The sequence below is a fragment of the Vicugna pacos genome, chromosome 13 (genome assembly GCF_048564905.1).
Source record: "Vicugna pacos chromosome 13, VicPac4, whole genome shotgun sequence".
NCBI lineage: Eukaryota > Metazoa > Chordata > Mammalia > Artiodactyla > Camelidae > Vicugna > Vicugna pacos.
In genome coordinates this window covers 62307656-62328125 of record NC_132999.1, presented here as the reverse complement: position 1 = coordinate 62328125, position 20470 = coordinate 62307656, and the positions used below count along the sequence as shown (strand labels likewise).

Here is a 20470-nt window from a genome sequence, read left to right as displayed (position 1 = left end):
GGACCAAATCTTGGGTGGGGCGCTTGCAGGAGAATGTGTGAGTCCGCAGGATTCTCCCGGTGCTGGCTGTTCCAAATACAATCGTTCGAGATGCACAATCGCGATACGGTAGGGCAGGCCGGCCCCCGGTTCTACGAGATGGTTTGGCCGGACGTGACGTAACGTGATGCGAACGACGTGCGTCTGCGCAGTCCGGTGCTGAGCGCCAGGGTCCTGACAGCGCGCGTCTGCGCAGTGCGGGGCTGAGCGCCTGGGGCCGAGCAGCGCGCGTCTGCGCAGTGCGGAGCGATGAGACGCCAGACGGCGCGCGTCTGCGCAGTGCGGCGCTGAGGACGGAGCCTGGCGGCGCGCGTGCGTCCTGGCGAGCGTCCCCGTTTAGTCAGGTTCTGGCCCTGTCGTCCCGGGCGCTGAAGTGTCGCTGAACGATCCGAGGCGCCGCGTCCGTGGGAGGAGAGGCGAGGTTCAGGTCGGGGCCCTGGGGAGCGCGGCGGTGGCGCCGCGGGCGGCGAGGGGGCGCGGGGCCGCGCGCTGGACAGTCGCGAGGCTCGGAGGGAGCGCCCTCAGAGGGGTCCCCCAACCCGCGCGGACCCGGCCGGCGTCTCGCCGCGTCTGAGGAGCGCGCCCTCCCTGTTTAAGCGGATGGCGCCTTTCGGCCGCCAAGCGTAGTTGCAGCGCCGAAGCTTCCAGAATTTGTGTACATAGTTTCCCACCAGTTTGGAGCCACCAACTCTGTGTTTGTCGACATCGTTTTGTTAAAATCTATGTTGCACGGAGAACCAAACTCTCCGGAAGGAGAATAGGCTCAAAACTCAAGGCCCTGGCTTAGCATCCGTCCTTTACAACGAGAGAGCCAAGTGCAAAGAGAGATTCTAGCTGGATTGAGTAAGGGGAAATTCCCATCTGTCTCCGACATTAAAAAAAAAAAAGTGTCTTCAAATAGTTAACACTGTTAACCTCCCCCACCCTGAATTTTTAGTGCAGTTATTGGAACTAGAAAAAAAATTCCCTCCAAAAATCTCAGGGGCTACTTGCTAAAGACTGTGTATTTCGTGGGTTTTTTACCCATGAAGTTAAATTTAGTCGTTTCTCTGCGAAATAGTTCTTCAAGAAAAGAAGACCTTTTATCTCCCCAAATTGTGTGAAATGCAAGACCCACGTACTTGTGTCTTGGAAAATTTCATTTGCAATTTATTACTAGAAATTGGATTTTAAAAAACATAAAAATCTAAACGAAACTAACGTGTTGGCAACTTTACTGGGTTTTCATCTCAAAAAGAACAGCAACTGAAATTCTACTAAGTAAACCCATGTTAACCTAGAATGCTTTTTTCATGTTCAGTTATGTTTGTCTTATCAAAACCTTTTCCCTAGGAGGCACGTAGTTACTCTGCTTAAAAATGTTACTAAATTTAAAATTTGGGGCTTTTCCAGGGTTGCAGTGAAAGTGTTTTGAATTTTTTTTTTTTTTTTTAGTTAAGTCTTTAAAAAATACAACATAAAAATGGCTTCAAAAAGAGCTCTGGTCATCCTGGCTAAAGGAGCAGAAGAGATGGAGACGGTCATCCCTGTAGATGTCATGAGACGAGCTGGAGTAAGTCCCACAAGGTTTTTTAGCCCTCCTCCCTTTTGAAACATTTTTGAATTTTTCTAAATTTTGAATAAAGTCGTATCCAGTATCCTTTATGAAACATTTCAAGCATACACAGCAGTACAGGCACGATATAATAATAATTACCTGTTTATCCGCTGTCCACATTTAATACTTGTGAATGTTTTGCCATATTTCTTTCAGATCTGTTTCTTGGAGAACAAATGCTTTAAAAGAATAAAACATGGCAAAGCCGCCTTTGTAAATTTCCCAAATCTATGCCCTTTCTGGCCCCAGAGATAACTGCTCCCCTCACATGGATGTATATCCAGCCCATGCATGTCTCTAAAGTAACATTAGATTGTAGTTTTCATTCTGCATATCTGTATTATAAATCTGTATGTGTCTATATAACCATCATGAATACCTACATAGCATTTACTGAGGGCTAGGTGTCATTCTCAGCACTTATGTAAACCTTTTTATGTGTTACAACAACCCACTGAGTTGTTGCCATTCTCATTTTGCTGTTGAAGAAACTGAGGTGCAGAGACAATCGATCAATCAAAATATTTAAGTAAATAAATAAAGTGCACATATTGTAGTAAAGATAAAGATCCAGTTTATTTAAAACTGCTGCTTTGTGTTGCACTATAGGAATATGCCCTGTCTACCCGTTCTTCTGTTGCCTTGTTTCACAGCATTATAATACTGTAATATTCTCGTACGGGTTTCCTTGCTCAAAGATGGGGAAGTTTCTCTAGGCTCTGTGCCTGAAGGAATAGCTGGTTGCGTGGTCGATGTTACTAGATGTTGTCAAATGACTTTCCAAAGTACTAAGATGTGGGCCACCAGCAGCAAGGAAAATTCCTGTTTTCCCAGCACTAGCTCTCAGTATTGCCAACTTTGTAAGTTTTTGCAAGGTGAAGTAGTATTTTGTTATTTTGATTTGTTATTAATGAAATATCATGAGGTTTAAATGGCAGCAGTAACTTTGCGAGAATGATTATTGATAGGATGGTCGTATGGCTTATCCCCCAAACCGGAACCCTTGTGGGAGGAAGAACACTCAGCAGGCAGCATGCTGGGACAGCATCTTTAATTCACACTGTCCTGGGCAAACTGGGACAGACCTAGTGATAAAATACAGCTAGCCAGCTTAATGAGCCTAAAGTCAGCATGGTTTTGTTGCGGTATTTCCTGCCAAGTTATTTTAAAACACAGGACAGCTGTGAAAATGTTACTCTAAATTTATGTTTCAGTGTTCTTAAATATCATGATGACGTCTTTCTCTTAGATTAAGGTCACCGTCGCAGGTCTGGCTGGAAAGGACCCGGTACAGTGTAGCCGAGACGTTGTCATTTGTCCTGATGCCAGTCTGGAAGATGCAAAAAAAGAGGTTTGTTGTCCAGACTTGGAATTACTCCTTTCTGCGACTTCTTTATCAATTGCTTGAGCTGTGTTTGGAGTACATGTGAGGCTGTTGTTAGCACAAACTTATTTCAGGAAAATCACTTTGCTTGGTTGTCTTTGCCACTAAATTAAGCGCTGGGAAGTGGGGGACTTTTGCTTTGCTCTGCTCTGTATCTGTACCCCTGGAGCCTGGCAGGTCCATGACCCTGCACGTGCTCAGCGTGGGTGAATGGATGGGACACTTGGACCAGTATCCTGGCTCATCCAGGCAGCCTTGCCTCTTGTTACAATTCTGTTACTTGATATCAGAGAATCAGTCCTGTATTTCCTAGTCATTTCTTACTCTTTATTCAAAAACTACTTACTACCTTTCCTCTTTCAATGACACAGACGTGGTTGTGTGATTCATTTTACGTGGAACAACTCATGCTTCATTCGTGGTTGGATTAAGGAAGGAGCAAGAGTTCTACTTAAATTGTGTCACTTTTTCAGTATCTTTAGCATTGTGGTTCTTATTTTTGAGGGGGACCAACACTTTTGGGAATCTGTCAAGAGCTATAGTCCCTTTCTTCAGAAGCAAGCCTGCCCACACAGGCTCAGACTCTTGCAGACACTCTCACAGTGCTCAGGCTGAAGGGGCCAGCATGACAGGGGTGTGGGCAGCACCCTCTGGGAGCAGAGACGTGGCAGAGAAGGACACAGAGCCAGCTCATGGATGGCCACCTGAGCCCTGCTGTGGAACCTGGGAGCGTGATTCCCTGTGCTTAGCTGTCCTCAAGTGCATAGAAAAACTTTACTCCTTTTTCATAAATTCAAGTATTTCAGTGCTAGATTGTGGAGTGTAAGAATACTGGTATTTACATATAAATTGTTGAAACTTTATAAATAGCAGGTTAAAAATGAGAGAGGATAAGTAAATATTTCTTCCCTGATCTTTTTTGTCCTGTGGTGTTTGGGTTTTTTTAAAACAGTAGTTACATTTTGTGTTCATTTATTGTTTAGTTCCATATCTAAAAGAAGTGAAAGAAAGTCTATACGTCACAAATTTTGTTTTTAGTTTTGTTTCATTTTAAAACAACATAGGAGATTTATAGTCTTTAAAGGTAATTCTAAATTGCATATGACGCACTAAATATGTACAGAATTCTCATTTGATAATTTGCTGAATGACTAAATTTTTAAAACTTTCTTAACATTTTAAAGTATTGTTAAACCTTCTATTTTGTAGTTTCAGCAAGTTTGAAACCATTAGATTTCTAGGATGTTTTGATGTCTGGGATACTAAAATTTTGCATTATTTTTATCCCCCAAGTTCCATTTTTCATAAGGTTAAATTTTTTTCTGCGTTTTAACATTTTTCTTTTAATTATGTATTACTTCGTGCATTCCTGCTGAAAAACAACTCATGCAGTATAGATCAACACAACGTCAGATGTTAAACGTCCTTTTTCATTCCCCCTCTCCCCTCATCCCATATCAGTTGGCCCACTCCTTTGTCTGTGAGTATCTGTATACTGTCCATGTGAGCGTGTGTGTGTTAAGTGTGTATACAGACACATCTGCATGCACATGCATGTGTATATATTTTGTACAAGAATGAGATTGTGCTACCCTTGCAATTCTGCAACAAGGACATCCTTTCATTTTATTATATACAGATGTTCTCTATTTTTTACTAGTTACAGCAGTATTCCATCGTAGAGAAACATCTTGCTCTATTTAAGTGTTCTTCTGTGAACAGTGTTTTGCTTATGACCCACACTTAAAATGTGAAAGTGTTTATTGTTTAATGCACATTTCAGATGAAACATTCTTGCTTTTTTTTTTTTTTTAACTGTTACAGGGACCTTATGACGTAGTGGTTCTACCAGGAGGTAACCTGGGCGCACAGAATTTATCTGAGGTAAAAAGTGGGTAAAGAAGAAAAAAAAAATGGGTATAAGTGCTACTTCAACATCTCCTGATAAGAGTCTGTTGATTTTGTTATAATATTTCAGGAGGGAGGCTGTGAATAAAATAGGAAAAGATGAGATTAACAAAATGGTCTAGCTTAAGGGTTTTTCTTTTTTAGCTTTTTTTGGGAGGAGGGTAGTTAGGTCTACTTATTTATTTTTAATGGAGGTGCTGGGGATTGAACCCAGGACCTCATGCAGGCTAAACATGCGCTCTGCCACTGAGCTATACTCTCCCCCCATAACTTAAATTTTCAAAAGCATTCCTAATAGCATTCACGATAGAAGTAAGCAGAATTGGTGGGACAGTTAAGACAGAGGCTGTGGGTCCTGTCCAGATGTGAGACTGCTTATTTTCTTCCCTCGGCAGCAGCAGCACGATCTCCTTTGGGGCCTAGGACAGCTCAGGCACAGGAAGCTGAGAGACTGGCTGTCTCCTCAACGCGGGGCTTCGGTGGGTGCAGAGGGCGCCAGCTGCCAGCTGGAATGAGAAATGGCCAAATGGGGGCCACTGCTTCCTTCTTCATTTTGTCTTGTGTGAGGAGTCAGCCTGCAGCAAGGAGACAGCAGTAGGAGAGGCCGGCAGACAGGAGCTCGTGAAGCAGGTTGAATCAGCTACTGGGGACTGCGGGGCCCTGTTCCCGACTCTGCTGCCTGAAAACACCCCCAGAACCGTGTTTCCTCCCTGCCGTGTCTCTCCCTGGAGTACAGCACGGCGAGGGTTCGCGTGCCCAGGGGAACTTGCTTTTCTCATCTCAGCTTTAAACGTCTTAAGAAAAGGGTGCCTTTTTCATATAATAAATGCCGTGCTTGGGTTTAAGAATGTAGAAGCATTACAGATTTGGTCATTTTTATATTGATGATTTAGCAATATTGTTGAAAAGTAGTCAGATTGAAGATCTTGTGGTTTAAGCTAAAATCAGATTTTAGCCAGAGACTGGCTGTGGCTTGATCATAACTTGATGTGTTTTTGCTTTTCTTTGAATAGTCCGCTGCTGTGAAAGAGGTTCTGAAAGAACAAGAGAAGAGCAAGGGCCTCATTGCTGCCATCTGTGCAGGTGACGTGTAACATGTGGAAGCTGCAGAACCCACACACCGGGGTGGTCTGTAATTATAAGATTTGGTTCCAAAGACTTCTTCCCCTTCATAAAGCAGGAAAGGCGTCTGTATTGGTGTGTTCAATTTGGTGGCATGAAGTTAGTGTCATTTCAGAAATGACTACAGCCGTTCCGCTCTCTGCCTCTCCGTGCCTTTGGTCTACATTCTGTGAAACTTCGTGTTTTCTGTGCTTGGTGGACCTCAGAGGAAAATCTGGCCCCTCTGGAATTCAGCAAACAGCTGGTTGCAGCAAGTCCTGGTGCCAGAAGGTCTTTGTGCCAGCGCACTGTCAGCAAGAACCGGGCAGACGAAACAGGACGGCTCTGCCCTGGGCTTGCCCCATAGTGCCCTCTGCCGACATCGGTGCTCAGTGCTGCGTCTCGGGCACTGTGCTGCCTCCAAGTGCTTCAGAGGCAGGTTTTTGGGGCTTTATGGATGTCCTCACATCTTTGAAACCTAGTAATACTTTGTTTTCTGATAGTGCTTTAAAAATCCATTCTTTTTGCTCTACTATCAGATGATATTCTGAGTAATTTTGGCAGGTGCCTTTCTTGTTTATAGGCCTTTATTAAACGTCTGTCAAAAGAGCGAGTATATAAATTAGTGGATGTATGGACGGTTAGATAAAATGACACTTTATTTTGTTCAATACAGTAGACTTTTTAAAAGAATCCATAGGCTAGGGCCCTGGGCATTTTGCATTAGAGCAGGACTGCAGAGGCAACCGCCTGGTGGGCCCTGTCCTTGACCCCTGGTCGACATTGACCTCTGACTTGCCCTCAGGGCCCAAGGATTTGTCTCTGCTGAAGGACACTGCGGCGCAGGCAGCTGCACCCGTCTTTGAGGAGGCGGACGTAGGGCCTATTAGGTGTATAAGGACCTAGTCCAGCCCATCCCCTCCCCACTCTGCTCACCCCTCACGTCTGCCTTGCCCTTAGGTGCTTTAACCAAAGGAAGAATGGAAGGGTCTGGGCTGGCTTTGTCCTCTTAGGACTCTGCTGAAAGTCAAAACCATGTGTCCGTTTTTGTTCTGTGTCATTGTTGGCCCATCTGGCTCACTGTTTTGGGCTCAGGCAGGCCTGGGTACCACGCTCCTTAGGAACGCAGACCTGATAATCATTTAAATGGACTTCATAAGGTACACAGCGCTAATGATCTGTCTGCGATGAATCTCCTGCCCTGCTCTTCTGGGGCTGCAAAAAACGGGAAGGCGCGTGCCCGTGTGTCATGGAGACTGCGGTAGTTTGAGTGTGAAAGAGTGGCTAGTGTGAACCGTGGAAGAGATTCTGAGGTTTTAAATCGGCGGATGGAAACAAGAAGATTGCTAAGCGTTGCAGTCAGGAACTGGGAGCTGTTTATTGAACAGAAGGAACATTAACCTAACCCCTAATACTGAGTGAATGCGAGAGACAGAAATTGGAAGGGAGACTGTCTTGAGAAGAAAATAAAAGGAGATTCACTCTGCGCGGTGGGGTGGGGAAGGAATCCTCCAGGGGAAGGAGCCAGCACTTGGCCCACACGCGGCTCCAAGTACTGCCCAGGCTCAGGGGCACCTGGAGGGGCCAGGAGGTGGCCGTGGTGCTCTCTGTGTAAGTCACCACACGGTGGCACTGTTGGCCGGATCCTCTGGGCCTCCCAAGGCAACTCAGTCCACTGTACCCTCTGCTTCATGCTCAGGGCTGGATCCCTGGTGCGGACTCGGCCACACTTCATCCATCAAAAGCGCAAGTAATAGAAGTAGCTAGATATCGCCTCTAATTTTCCAAATAGGATCCTAAAGCCCCAGAAAGCAGTAATTATGAGTTTACAGCACGTTTGTTAACGTTACTGTAAGCAGTAATTTTATCACCTGGAGGGAGCAGTCTGTAAAGTCCCAGCTCACCGTGTGACCACTCTCCTCACTGTGGGTCAGTCATCGCTTGAGGTTTGCTTTACAAGAAAATGCAGCAAATTATTTACTTAAAATCTTACAAAATAAGCATTAAAGGTAATTCATGAATCCATTCAAATAAAAATTGAGTGATAATCCCTCAGTTTTTACAGACATTTGCAATTTGCTGCCACACATGGTTCTCTCGCGGGTAGAATACAAGTGAGGAGGAGGGAGACGTCAAGTGTATTTAAAAGGCTTTTGACCTAAGGTGTAAGTGAGGATTGGTCTGAAACCGACACCTCCGTTGGGCAGAAAGCTTATGTAATTGCGTGTTGCTTGTTTGCGCTTCCTGTTAGTAGCAGCTGAGGTCTGAGAAGCCTGTGGGTCTGTTACATAAGAACTTTTTTCTTGGAACCGTGTTGAAAAATGAAAGGGCTGTAAGAAAGTGCTTGGGTTTGCTGAAGCTGAAGTGTACAGGTTCTGACCTGAGATCTTATCCACTGTGGCCTGACCATTTAGAAGGTCATGGTGCTCTTTTAAAGTTTCTCTAGGTGTGACATGAGGCCTTAGAAAGTTTCTGTTTGTTTTTGTTATTTTTTGGTGGCTTAGACAAAAAAAAATAGAATAACTACTTTCTTTAAAGTTTTAAGGTAAGATAACAAACATTCCCCTACTTGGGGAATGTTACCTGCGAAATATGCTTATGATTATCAGTTTTCAGTGAATACATTTGGATAAAAATCTCAACTCAGCACCTGCATATTTTTTTAAAACTCTATTTTAAGAGGGAAGGCCCAGAGGATCACAGTTGGCATTTGTGCAAGGTTCTTCTTAGTGCGTAGCTGTAAGAAAGAAAGGCCTTTATGTCTCAGACACAGAGGTGTCTCCTTTGGGGCTGGGACAGTGTTGTGTTCATTTTAATCATTCTTATCACCTGATATATTTGGATAGGCAGATAGATGAGCGCTAATTTTTCATTTTCAATTAAAAAAAATTTAGTCCGTAAAATAGCAGTTAAGCCCAGAGGTTCAAAAGGTACCAGCTGCCTTTAATGTGTAACTGAACCTTTCATTTGCAAAAGAGTAAGGCAAGGTGAGTCGCCCCTGGGGTCTCCCTCTCCTCTGTGCCCCTATTACACTTGCAGCCTGTCCCTCCTGGGGGCACGGTCTTTTACCTGTTTGCTCCTCAGGTGTCAGGGTACGTCTTTTTGATGAAATGGTTATCTTGAGTTTGTACGCTTTTGCCATATGTGCTTAGCTCAGGTGGTTTATTATAAACATACTTCAGCTCTCATACTGAGAGGCGTTTAATTTCAGAATCGTAAGTATATTTTTAGGTAAGAGCCTCCTGATTTTGAAGAATTCCTGCTGCAGTTTTTAAAGTATGGGTCTTTCTATATCTCCACTTACATCTTTTTATTTATCTTTTTAGGCCCTACGGCTCTGTTGGCTCACGAAATAGGTTTTGGAAGCAAAGTTACAACGCACCCACTTGCTAAAGACAAAATGATGAATGGAAGTAAGTGTATGCTTGTATTTTAACGTACAAAAAGACCTTCTCAAAAGCGGCCATGTGGCATTGTCTCCCACAGGTCTACATAGTTGACACATAGGGGTTCCCGGTGGGGGTTGAGGTTTGACATGTCCCTTACTTTCTTTGCAAGTGTTTTAATGCGAGAGGCGGGCTAACCTTACGAGTCTCTGTATATCCTGGAGGCGTGGGAGCTAAGCCAAAGGCCAGTGTCACAGACTGAAGTGGTTGCAAAATGCCAGTTTAATTAGTATTTTTACCAAATACTTTGCCAGCAATCTGAAGGTAAATTTTAAACCTCGATAGCAGTTTCAGAATGTGCCCTTTTGCCCACAGTCCAATGTGAAGTACACATTGCTCCGCCATCCTTCTGAGGAGGCCTGGGTCCAAGCCTGTTCCTCGGCTGACAGATTTCTTTTATAAATATCAAGTAGATATTTAACTTTTGTTAACTTATTTTTATAAAAATAATTTCTATTCATGTTTTAAAAAATGCAAACAGCACAGAAAGGGATGAAGTAGAAAGAGATGTTCCTTTCCTCACTGACTTCCCCACCCCTTTCTCTAATAATTTTCAGAGGTAATTTCTGTTAAAAGTTTCTTGTGTAACCCTAGAATTGTCTCTGTACACCCCCCCTTATCCTTTGTGGTTTAATATTTTTACTCCAGTGAAATCTCGTAAATACATCCTGCAGCTTGCTTTTTTAACGTAACGTTACACTTTTTCTTCATAATGTATCAAAAAATTTTAAATTCTCTTATATTGCTTGTTATTTGGAGATTATTTTAAAAAAAAAAGGATGTTGTTATCTCTTAACAGCTTGCAGAGACGTGTGTATCAAGTTTTAAAATGCGAGCCATATATGATTATCCTAGCTCCTGAACGTGCAGCTGTGCCAGGGGGCCGCCGCTCCCCCAGTACCAGCCGCTGCTGCTCAGTGTGGCTTTCAGGGCACCAAGCAGTAGTGTCTTCTGTCAGACAGGAAGGGTCTTCCTCTGCCACCTGTCCCTGCAGTGCATGTCACGGGGAGGCAGGGGCCTTGGAACATGCAGAGAGAGAGGACAAATGCAAGAGAATCAGAATTCCCAGTTAGAAGCCAAGGTGATCCGACTGGCATTCAACCAGGGGGGAGACTGAGTGACACCAGCCAACCAAAACACGGTGGCTAAATGAAAAGACTGATAACATCAAAGGCGGGTTTGAAGATGGCTGTGCAGCTGATACATTTTCCGCCTGTCAGTCCTGCCCTGGGCTTACTGTGAACTAAAAGGGCGGTTAGCATCATTTCTTATAGTCCCTTTTCATAGAAAAGTAAAGTGATGCAGTTTTCATTTTATTGCCTTTGTTTTTTTAAATTAATAGACCTTATTTTTCAGAAGAGTGTTAAGTTCACAGCAAAATGAAGCAGAAAGTACAGAGTTCCCGTGAACCCCCGTCCGCCCATGCACAGCCCCCCTCCCCACCAGGCGGTGAGCCTACCCCGCCTCGTCGCCGTCACCCAGCACCCGTGGTTTACGTTAGGGTTCACTCTTGGTGTTGGACATTCTGCACGTTTTTAAATTTCATCTAGAGTAGTATTTTCTTAAAACCTATAATTTTATTTTAGTTGATAGAAAGACAGTAAGTAAGTTGTCATTAAAACCCTCTGTTTGAAAGTTGATTTTTTTTTAAGGCTCTGGCTTCTGGGCATTTTTTAATGTAGGGATTTAACTTACTTTGAACCAGTGGGGGGATTTTGGAGGGTCAGAAAGAACAGAATCAGGCTTCGTTTAGTAGTTGCAACACATGAGAAGGAGGGCTCGAATCAGACAGTCTCCGTTATCTGAAGGTGCATCCTTTCTGTCTCCTTCCTTGTGAGACCTCAAGACCTGAGGCCCATCAGACGTAGAAGATTAGGCTGTTAACTCTTGGACATTTCCAGGCACACTCGCAGCCCCCGGGGCCAGGCGGGCCGGCCGGCATTGGCCTCACAGGCGAGGAAACAGGCTGGGGGGGGGCGAGGCCACGTGGCCCGGCCTCTGTCCCTGTGAGGTTCCCACGCACGTTTGTTACCAGGCACTGGGTTTAGTCAGTTCCATTGCAAGAAAAAAACGTTTGCAATTTCTGCACTTTAAGAACATTCTGAGAAGTGGAGCTACAGGCACTTCCTGGGCGTCTCCTGCAGTGAGGCCCTCCTGCTTGTCCTCATCGCAACCTCGCCATTCGGGTCGGTATGAAATGTTTTACTCAAATGGGCACTCCAGTCTGAAGGACAGAGTCTGCTTCTCAGCTTTGAAGTGAAGGTGCGGCCTTGCCGTTTGCTTGCCCGTTGTTGCAGTGAGCATCTGAAGGCCTGGCCCAGGGCTGAGCGCTGGGAGCAGAGCCGGGAACAGGCTGGGGTAACTGTGCCGCCTCCTGCTGGCCTTTGGTTCGACTGGATTCCCACGGTAGTCCTGTTAGCTCGGTATCACCCCCATTCTACAGAAGAGGAAAGGGAGGCCCAGGGAGGTCAGGCAGCTCCTAAACCGCAGAGCCAGGACTGGAACCCAGGGCTGCTGTGCGCAGGGGCCAGCGGCTTTTCCTTGAAGGGCCGGTAGTAAATATTTCCGGCTCTCTGGGACTTCACGTCCGAGGCCCTGAGACCACCTGGGTGAGGTGTCGCCTGTAAAAGCAGCCATCAGTTGCTGACCGCCTCGCCCCCAGCCGCCCCAGTTGCTTTATGTCTGGGCTTTGAGAGAGGCTTTGGGGTGTTTGCTTAAAGTTGAAAAGAAATGAGTGCCTTGTGCCAGACTGAGCGTGTGGTGTCCTGTGCCCGTGGGCTGGTGCGCCCGCGCCCGTGCAGGCGAGGGCCGGGCGTGCTGTGCTTCTGCGTGCTCGCCGCTAGGTGGGGCTAGTGGACAAGCAGACCTGTGCTCCTCCTGGTTGAGGTTTTGAGAACCATGGAACCTTTAAACATCTTTAACCAGTTTAAGCTGTATTTGTAGTATTTTACCCACAAAGAGATTGTTGAGTGAAGCGTGTAGAATCGTGCTTCCCGCTGCCCCATCTAGGGAGCCATCTTGGCTCTGGGAGGCTCGGTCCAGCCAGTTTCCTAGTTGAGCATTTAAAGTGAGCTTGGCCTGGCTTAACCACCAGTCATTGAGGTCGCATTATGAAAACGCCTCTTCCTCAAAGTAGGGCCCCTCTTTTCATGTGCTGTGGTCAGGTACTTCAGCGGTGACTTAATTTGTAACGAGCCCAGGAAGACAGGAGTTACTGCAGGTGTCGTTAACCCACTCTGAAGGGACCTGAGTCAGTACCTTGTTTCTAAAGCTCATAATACAGCAAGAGCATCTTTTTAGGCGAGCTTTTTTCTGTATGTGTTCATTGAACAAGTACTTCCTGAGCTCTTCCTCAGGCTCTGGAAACAGAAAAAGGAACAAAGTGAAGTCGGGTCCTCAGGTGTTCTCGGGTGGGTGGGAGATGGGTCCGCACTGGCTGGGGCCGGGGGTAAGGTGGTCAGAGGTGGAGTGTGTGCTGCATGCCTGGCTCTGCCTGCAGGGACAGCGTGTGGCAGGATTTCACAGAGGACCTTCGTGGGCTGTTAATCCCTGCCCTGAATCTTGTGTCCTTTGGGTTCCATGCTGCTGAGTGGCACCACCACCTGCCCAGTTGCCGGGACAGACGGCTAGGAATCATTCTGGGTGCCTCCCCAAGTCCGGTCCTTCACCAGGTTCCGGGCATGTTATCTGCAGAATACACCTTAGACCTTTGTTTCCTCTCCGTTGCCGCTGTCCCCACCCAGGTCACCACTGGCTCCCACCTGGACACAGGTTCTTTTCTGTCTCTGTCCTGGCTCCTTCTGGTCCAGTCTCTGCACGCAGACCAGGCCTGAGGGCTTGTGCACTGTGATGTGGAGTTCAGGGTCACCTCTAGGTGCTGGAGAAAGTTGGGGAAGACTTGTCGTAGGGGAGAGAAGTGGGTGTGCTCTGACTTGCACTTTGGAAAGAGCATCTTCTTGGGGTGCTGAGCGTGGAGGGAGGACAGTGTGGGGAGGGCTGTCCACAGAGGGGAGGTGGGGAATGTTCATTCATTCTTCTGTTCACTGGTACTTGGGGTGCCTCCTTGGGGCCGTTCATATCAAGGCTGGGTGGGGACAGGTGAGCGCTCAGTCGTTTTCAGAATAGACCACGAGCAAGGAAACAGGTTGTTCCCAGGGTCCGGCAGTGCTGAGTGGGTGCTCTGATGGGTCCCAGGGACCCGGTGTGGAGAGGTGGCCCCCCTGAGGGGCCGATGCTGAACCTGGGAGGGGGAGGAGGTGGGAGCTCTCTGGGCAGAGTGGGCAGCCCGGCAGCTCTTCCCGGGGCCAGGGAGTGTAGGGTGCTCGGTGACAGCTCCAGGTGGGAGAGTGGGCGATGGGACGAGTTGGGGGGGGGCAGTGGGGCCAGGCCACAGGGGTGCTGCTGCACCTGGGGAGTTGGAGCCTGGCTCTGTGCAGTGCGAGGCTTTGCTGACGGCTGGTGTGGAGGGCGAGAGCTTGGCGAGCCGGTGCCAGGAAGCCCAGGGTTGTGGCCTGGGACTTGCCCAGAGGTACTTCATGCAAATATAGAAGCACGTTTCTAGTTATTACATTTGCGAAAATATAGCCAGTTAGGGACGCAGAAGAAAAGGAGCCCCTGACAAGAGAGGGTGGCTTCTTCCTCCATCTCTCCCGACTCCCGATATGTTGTGTATCGTTTTTGCGTGTTTGTCTTGAGGCAGCAGAGAATGTGTGCAAAGCGCAGGTAGTCGGTGTGATGGGGGTTCTGCCTTCAACACGGCTTCACTCTCACCCCCTTCCTGCCAGAGGTTTGTAGGGAAGGAAAAATAATTTTCCCTCCACCCTTCTGAGTTCTTGGCTGAGACCCCTGTAATAGAAAACAGATTAGCAAGAGAAAAACAAAAAAGCTTGTTAACCTGTACGCATGGGAGATACCCAGGGAAAAATGAGTAGCTCCCTGAGATGGCTGAGAAATCTGGCTTAAATGCCGTGTGTGTGTGTGTGTGTGTGTGTGTGCGCAATTAGGTTTACTTATTATTAGAGGAGGTGCTGGGGATTGAACCCAGGACCTCGTGCATGCTATGCGCTGTGCCACTTGAGCTATACCCTCCCCCCTTTAAATGCTGTGCCACTTGAGCTATACCCTCCCCCCTTTAAATGCCATCTTAATAGGGAAAGGGGAGGGGGAGATCGGCCTCCTAGGGGAGAGTCATTGGCTTTTAAAAAGGAAAGGTGGAGGGTCTTTAGAAGAGTAGATGGGAGGAGTGACCGCTTGTGACAGAGTCTGGGTGCGGTGTCAGCCTCCAGTTTTCTCTCCTGGTTGTTGAAACTCCCGGAAGGGGATTGGTGACAGCTGAGTTCCTTTTGGATGCTCTGTCTTCAGGCAGAAAAGGGGAGTTTAGAGAAAGCCTCTCGTGGCATGTGCTGTTATTCAGGTGCCTACAGCTCAAAACAGTATTCCAAAGCGGTGTATTTTGGGCTGGCAGATTCTCTGCCCTCCAGGTTATGAAATTGACACTTGAGCACTTGTTGTATACCAGAAAGTGAGCAATCAGCATTCACTCCAACATCTCACATTTACAAGGTCTCACGCGGCTGCGCTGAGCATACGTGTATTTGTATGTTTCATTTCAACAGTTGTCGGTGGCCCCCTCTTTGCTCTACAGGCCCCTTTAATATCCTCACGGTGTGCTTGGAAGGCCTCCAAGAGCCAAGTGCATTTTTGAATGACCCGCTGCAGAGTCGGCGGGGGTTGAGGGGAGCGGTTTGCTTGTTGGTTGGTTTTTAATTTGCGAGAGACCAGCCGCCGGCTGTCACGGAACGGTGTTGCTAGGTGGAGTCCGTGGCTGTCCAGCAGAGCCCATTAGGATGTGATGGTTTTCTGTGTTTGTTTCCAAGATCATTACAGCTACTCGGAGAGTCGAGTGGAAAGGGACGGGCTGATCCTCACCAGCCGGGGGCCTGGAACCAGCTTCGAGTTTGCCCTCGCCATCGTGGAGGCCCTGGCCGGCAAGGAGGTGGCAGCGCAGGTGAAGGCACCTCTCGTTCTGAGAGATTAGCAGGGCTGGAGGGGTAGGCCGTCCGTAATCATTCTCACTGTGTTCGCTCCAAACACAAAGCAGGGTCAGTGTGCCCCATCCCCACCCCCCGTGCAGGGGTCACCCGCCAGCAGCCCAGCGGTGTGTCCCCAGTTGTGTCCCCACATTTCTAAACCTTGACTGCAGAATAAATAGTGCATTTAGCAAACTGTTGATTGTTCCTTCTTTTCCCTCTGGTCTCCATTGTTTGGTGTGAAGCCAAATTATCAGCTTCATTAAACTGTTGATACTGCTACTGAAATAAACGAGCAGCAAACACATCTTACACGGCGAGGAGGAAAAGCGTAAAACAAAGATTTAAAAGTGCAATTTCTCTCCCACTCATTACCTGTATCTCTAATGTGCTATTAAAAAAATCCAGTGAAGTTGGCTGTACTGTGAATCTTTGTAAGCTAATTCCTCTTTTCATGTTATAGCAGAAGTCCTCAGTTGGAATTGAAAACCTCTCCAGGCCGGCGCAGCCCGTTTCCCTTCCTCGGCTAACAGCACCCCGCTGTTTCACCCTGTGACCGCCCAGCGCCCACGTGCAGGGCTAGGTCGCACACCGGGGCTTGGCAGACAACCCGGCCCGGCCAGGCAGAGCCTCACGCATGGGTGAGAGCAGTCAGCCCATGCGCTCCAGCCCTGGGGCCTCTGCCGGGCCTGCCGGCGTGCGGTCAGGAGGACCTGCAGTGAACCTGGCGCTGCTGGCAGCCACCTCAGCGCTGGGAGGGGAGGCCTGGCCCGGCCCGAGGGCAGCTCCAGCACGAGAGGTGGAAAGCTTTCCTGACCCCAGTCGCTCTACCCCTGAAGCAGAGCAGCTTCTGCACTTGCCAGCAGGAGCCGGCAGATCCCCTCGGCTTTTTGTTTTCTCATCATTTATGAGTGACTGGTAAGATTCAGAGGACTAAGCAGTGGGCAGGCTTCTGCGGAGGGCGGGCCGAGCTACTGCTGAAGACGCCTCTGCGGTGTGGGCTCGTTGCTGCCCGCCCTCCCTCGCCCTCTTCCTGTTCCTCCTTCCCTTCCCTCCTGGGGTACTGTACCTGCATCAGTAAACTTTCTGAAAAGGCCAGGTGGTAAGTATTTTAGACATGGGGGCCGTAAAGTGTCACAAACACTCAGCTCTGTCCTGGCGACACAAAAGCATCAGGCAGTGAGGATGGCCGAGTCCAGCCACAGCCTTGCAGAGCCAGGCAGCGTGGGGACGGGCCCTGGGCCATGGTTTGCGCCCCATCAGGCAGTGAGGGTGGCTGTGTGCAGCCACAGAGCTTTATGGAGCCAGGTGGGGCCCTGGGCTGTGGTTTGCCAACCCCTGAATTGGAAGGCAAGGCAGGTGTTAATGGTTGAAAATGCAAGTGTAACTGCAGGTTTTGATAAGCACGCTGATGGTAAGGACGCCAGGGGCGAACAGGAGAGACTCTGGGAGGTGAGAATGGGACTAGATTTCCTCGGGAGCCGTCTGTGTGCCGAGCCCTGTGCTGGTGCTGGGAAGAAGCCTTTGAGAGACATGGTCTGTCCTCTTAGAGCTTGTGTTGTGGGATTCGGAGAGAGAAAAACAAGAATATCCATGTCCTAGTAAGAGAAGTGGAGTAAGAGGACAGTGATGAGGTGTTTTCTGCAGGGTGTGTAGTGGAGGCCTCTTTGAAAAGGGACCGGAGGGAAAATCTGGAGCGATCTGGCTGGGGGTGAGGCGGGTATCTGCTCAGAGCGTTCCAGGAAGACAGAGGAAGAGCAAAGGCCCTGAGGCAGGAGCACTGGGTGCAGAGGGCCCTTGCAGGGCTGGAGCTGGGGAGGTAGCTGAGCCGAGACTTTGGAATTGACACGGAGATGGGAACCCCCGGAGGAGGTCCTGATCGTTCTTGGTTCAGAGGCTCGCTCTATTGAGGGGACCCCGGGGGGGTGGGAGGAAGAATCAGCGAGAACAACGTCCACATTTCTCGCTTGAACACAAGGTCAAATGGGGGTTCACGTCCTGAGCTGGAGAAGGAGACCTTGGGGGCAGGAGGAGTGAGTGCAGAGCCTCAGGTTGACAAATTCAAGGTATCTATAAAGTATACCTTTAATAAAGGAAGGAAAACTCGGAGTCTGTTACTTTGGAAGTCACAAGTCACAGACGTGAGACTAATTCATTGTTAGTAGTGAGCCTTAAAACCTCTCGCAAGTTACCGGGGTGTCTCACCAGCAGCCCCTACCTCTGATTAAGCTCCCTGGAGTCTGAGTGATCGGCAGGAAGGGAACTGTTCACTAGATTAGCTCTTTGAATTTTTGTGGCCCTGGGGCAGCAGGAAAAGGTGGTTCCAGATGGACAGAAGGAAAGAGCATTTCTCGGAGGCTCAGTTTATCAGAGCCCCGGTGATGTAGTGAAGATTTTTTTCCCTGACAGTGTTTGGGGTTGGGGTTCCAGGACCTGCTTTATCTAAACCGTGGGCCTTTTCTGGCCAGGTCAAGAATGACTGGCTTTAGGCACATCGATAACATTTCAAAGCCTCCACCCTCTCTATCTGCTGGCTTCTTTTTAAAGCTAAACACACCTGCTCTCTTCCTTCTAGGAAGTAAGGGGTGAAGGGCTGGGGGTAAAAACAAAACTTGGGAACTGAAGAGGGAAGGGGCGCCGTCTACATTTCAGAGCGACTTGGACTTGAATTTAGGTGTGTGGCCAGTCCAGCTTGACCGGGCCTCCTCCTCAGCCGGGGTCACCCCCACTTTGGACATCATTTCCGTCACTCTTACCTTAGCTGTGGTTTCTTGAGCCCCAGTGTCTGCCCAAGGCCGCTTGGAGAGTCAGCAAGAGATGGGGCCTAGAAATCAGGTCTCGCCCGAAGCCCAGCCCTCTTCACCGAAAGAACCAAACCCCCTTGCAGGATGTGGCTCAGAGCCCAGGACCGAGCGGCTCTTGGTCGTGGCTTTCCCGGCACTGGGCAGGGGAGGCCCGGCTCCTATCCGTGAGGCCCTGGTCAGTGTTCCTCCAGGGAAGTGACTGCCAAACTGCTCTTTCCAAAGGGGGCTACTGCCTGTGACTTAGATGTCACGGCGAAAACCCGGTGAGTACGTGGAGGCAGAGGGGGTTTCCCAGGCGCTAAGTAGCAGAACAGGGAAGGCCCAGGGCATACAGAGCACCTGCCGGGTACTAGTCACCCAGCCGGTGACTGATGTCTTTCACACGTTGTACAGAAGGGTCATGTTATCTATGTCACTGTTCTGCCCCTGCTTTTTCACTGATTATACCTTAGAGAGCTTTCTCTCTACCGGCAGGGGGAGATTTCTGTGCTAGTGCATCGCGCAACTCGGTTCTCCCCGCATCCAGGCTGTCATCATTTGCGGTAAAAAGAAGACAAAACCGCCATCCCTGTCCTGTGCTCTGGGATTGTCAGAGTATCAAAGGCAGCGACAGAGGGGGAAGTACATTTCTCAGACTGAAACAGCATAGCTGACTCTCATCTCAGAGTCTGGTTGTGGGTTCTACACTCTAGGCTGTTTCTTTGCTAAGGAGTGAGGAGAACATTACGTTTTCCAGAGGAATCATCTCACAGTGCTTTTTTTTTCTTTTTGAAAAGCCCCTGCCTTTGCCCTTGGTATGGGGACCTGGGCACACGAGGAGCGGTAGCGGATCAGGGCTGCTCACACACCTGCCCCAGCCTCTTTCCTCCCATGGGTGGGATCCAGTCGTGAGGTGCCCAGGAAGGGGCTCAGGAAATCCTGTTTGCATCTGAGCCAGGCACACGCTGCTTGCTCCTAGTGTGGGGTCCTTCTCGAGCCAGCCCTTCCCCCTCAGGAGAAGCTCCAGCCTCAAGGCCCCCAGGGCCAGGGCTCTCACGAGGCCGAGCCCCGAGGAAGGAGTCCCCGTCACCGTCACCCGCATCCCCACCGCCATCATTATCCCCATCACCATCACCATCTTCGCTTCCTGCAGCCCGCAGGGGCCATATCAGGTTCCCAAACAAGTCCTGGGCCAGCTGCAATCCATCGTGGAATCAGATGCGATCTCCCCTCCGGGCCTCACAACACAGCTGCTTTATTTTGCCTTTTCGGTTTTGCGTGTGATCGTGTACTCAGCTTTTCTCTTAAAAAAATTTTTTTTTTGTTTTTGTTTTTGAATTCAGCCTGCTCTTGGAGATATTTTTCCTTGGCTTAAAAATAACGTTAGAGTGGAAAGTTCATTGTCTTAAAAAAGAAAAAAATAAAATAAAAAGGCTGTGGGCAACAGAGCAACCATCGGCAGACACAGACCCTGGGCTGGCGATGACAGAGTCCAGGGCACTGCCTTGCAGGAGAGCCGCCGGGGTAGGGGCGCCAGACCTCAGTAAGATGCCCCAGCTTTGCTTGAGAGGTTTTTCAAAAAGCCAAGCGGAGGTGGGTGTGCCATTACAGAGTGTGTTTGGCTCAGGTTTCTTCTTTCAGGGGGAGAATAATATTTCACAGAGTTAACTGAAGAGACAGTTGTGCTTGGTTTTAAAAGACAAATGGAACGTAGCCAGCGTCAGTCCTGAATCCGTGCATCCTGAGGGTTTGTCCCCTCAGCTCCCGCCCCCTCCCGCCTGTAGGGTGCGGGTCTCAGGCCCCCGACGTGATGTGTGGTCAGTTTCACCAGAAGCAGACTTCTCCCGTCCGGCCTTGCTGAGTGACTGGCTCGGGTGTCGGGTAACGAGGTGGCAGTCTTGTTAGGGACGACTGGCCAGGTGAGAGGCAGGTAGAAGGTGATGGTTCAGAAACTGATAGTCAGGGCTTAGTAGAGCCTTGGACTGTCCCTTCAGCTTGCCTTAAGCAATGAATCAAGCAAGATTAATGCACAGGAGTGCAAGCAGGAATGCACTCACCCTGTTTTAATACTTGGTTACTCTTTGACATCCCTCACCCAAGAATGACGGGCACTCCGCGTGCTTACGACAGAGTAAATTACCTCTGGACTGTGGATAATACCATGTCATTAGTCCGTGAGGCAG

General features: G+C 48.7%; 1 protein-coding gene across 3 annotated transcripts; it reads left to right on the top strand.

Moving 5' to 3' along the window:
- Positions 1-299: 299 nt before the first annotated feature.
- PARK7 (Parkinsonism associated deglycase) lies at positions 300-15916 on the top strand. Of its 3 annotated transcripts, none has more exons than XM_072975480.1 (8): positions 300-460; positions 1474-1591; positions 2886-2987; positions 4845-4904; positions 5324-5407; positions 5942-6011; positions 9356-9442; positions 15352-15916. In XM_072975480.1, the coding sequence occupies exons 2-8, from the start codon at positions 1502-1504 to the stop codon at positions 15510-15512; spliced, it is 654 nt and encodes a 217-aa protein (XP_072831581.1). In that variant the 5' UTR covers positions 300-460; positions 1474-1501; the 3' UTR covers positions 15513-15916. The 3 variants fall into 3 exon arrangements, with proteins under 3 accessions (XP_072831581.1, XP_072831580.1, XP_072831582.1); XM_072975479.1 differs by having other exon boundaries at positions 303-466; XM_072975481.1 differs by lacking the exon at positions 5324-5407 and having other exon boundaries at positions 310-466.
- Positions 15917-20470: the final 4554 nt, after the last annotated feature.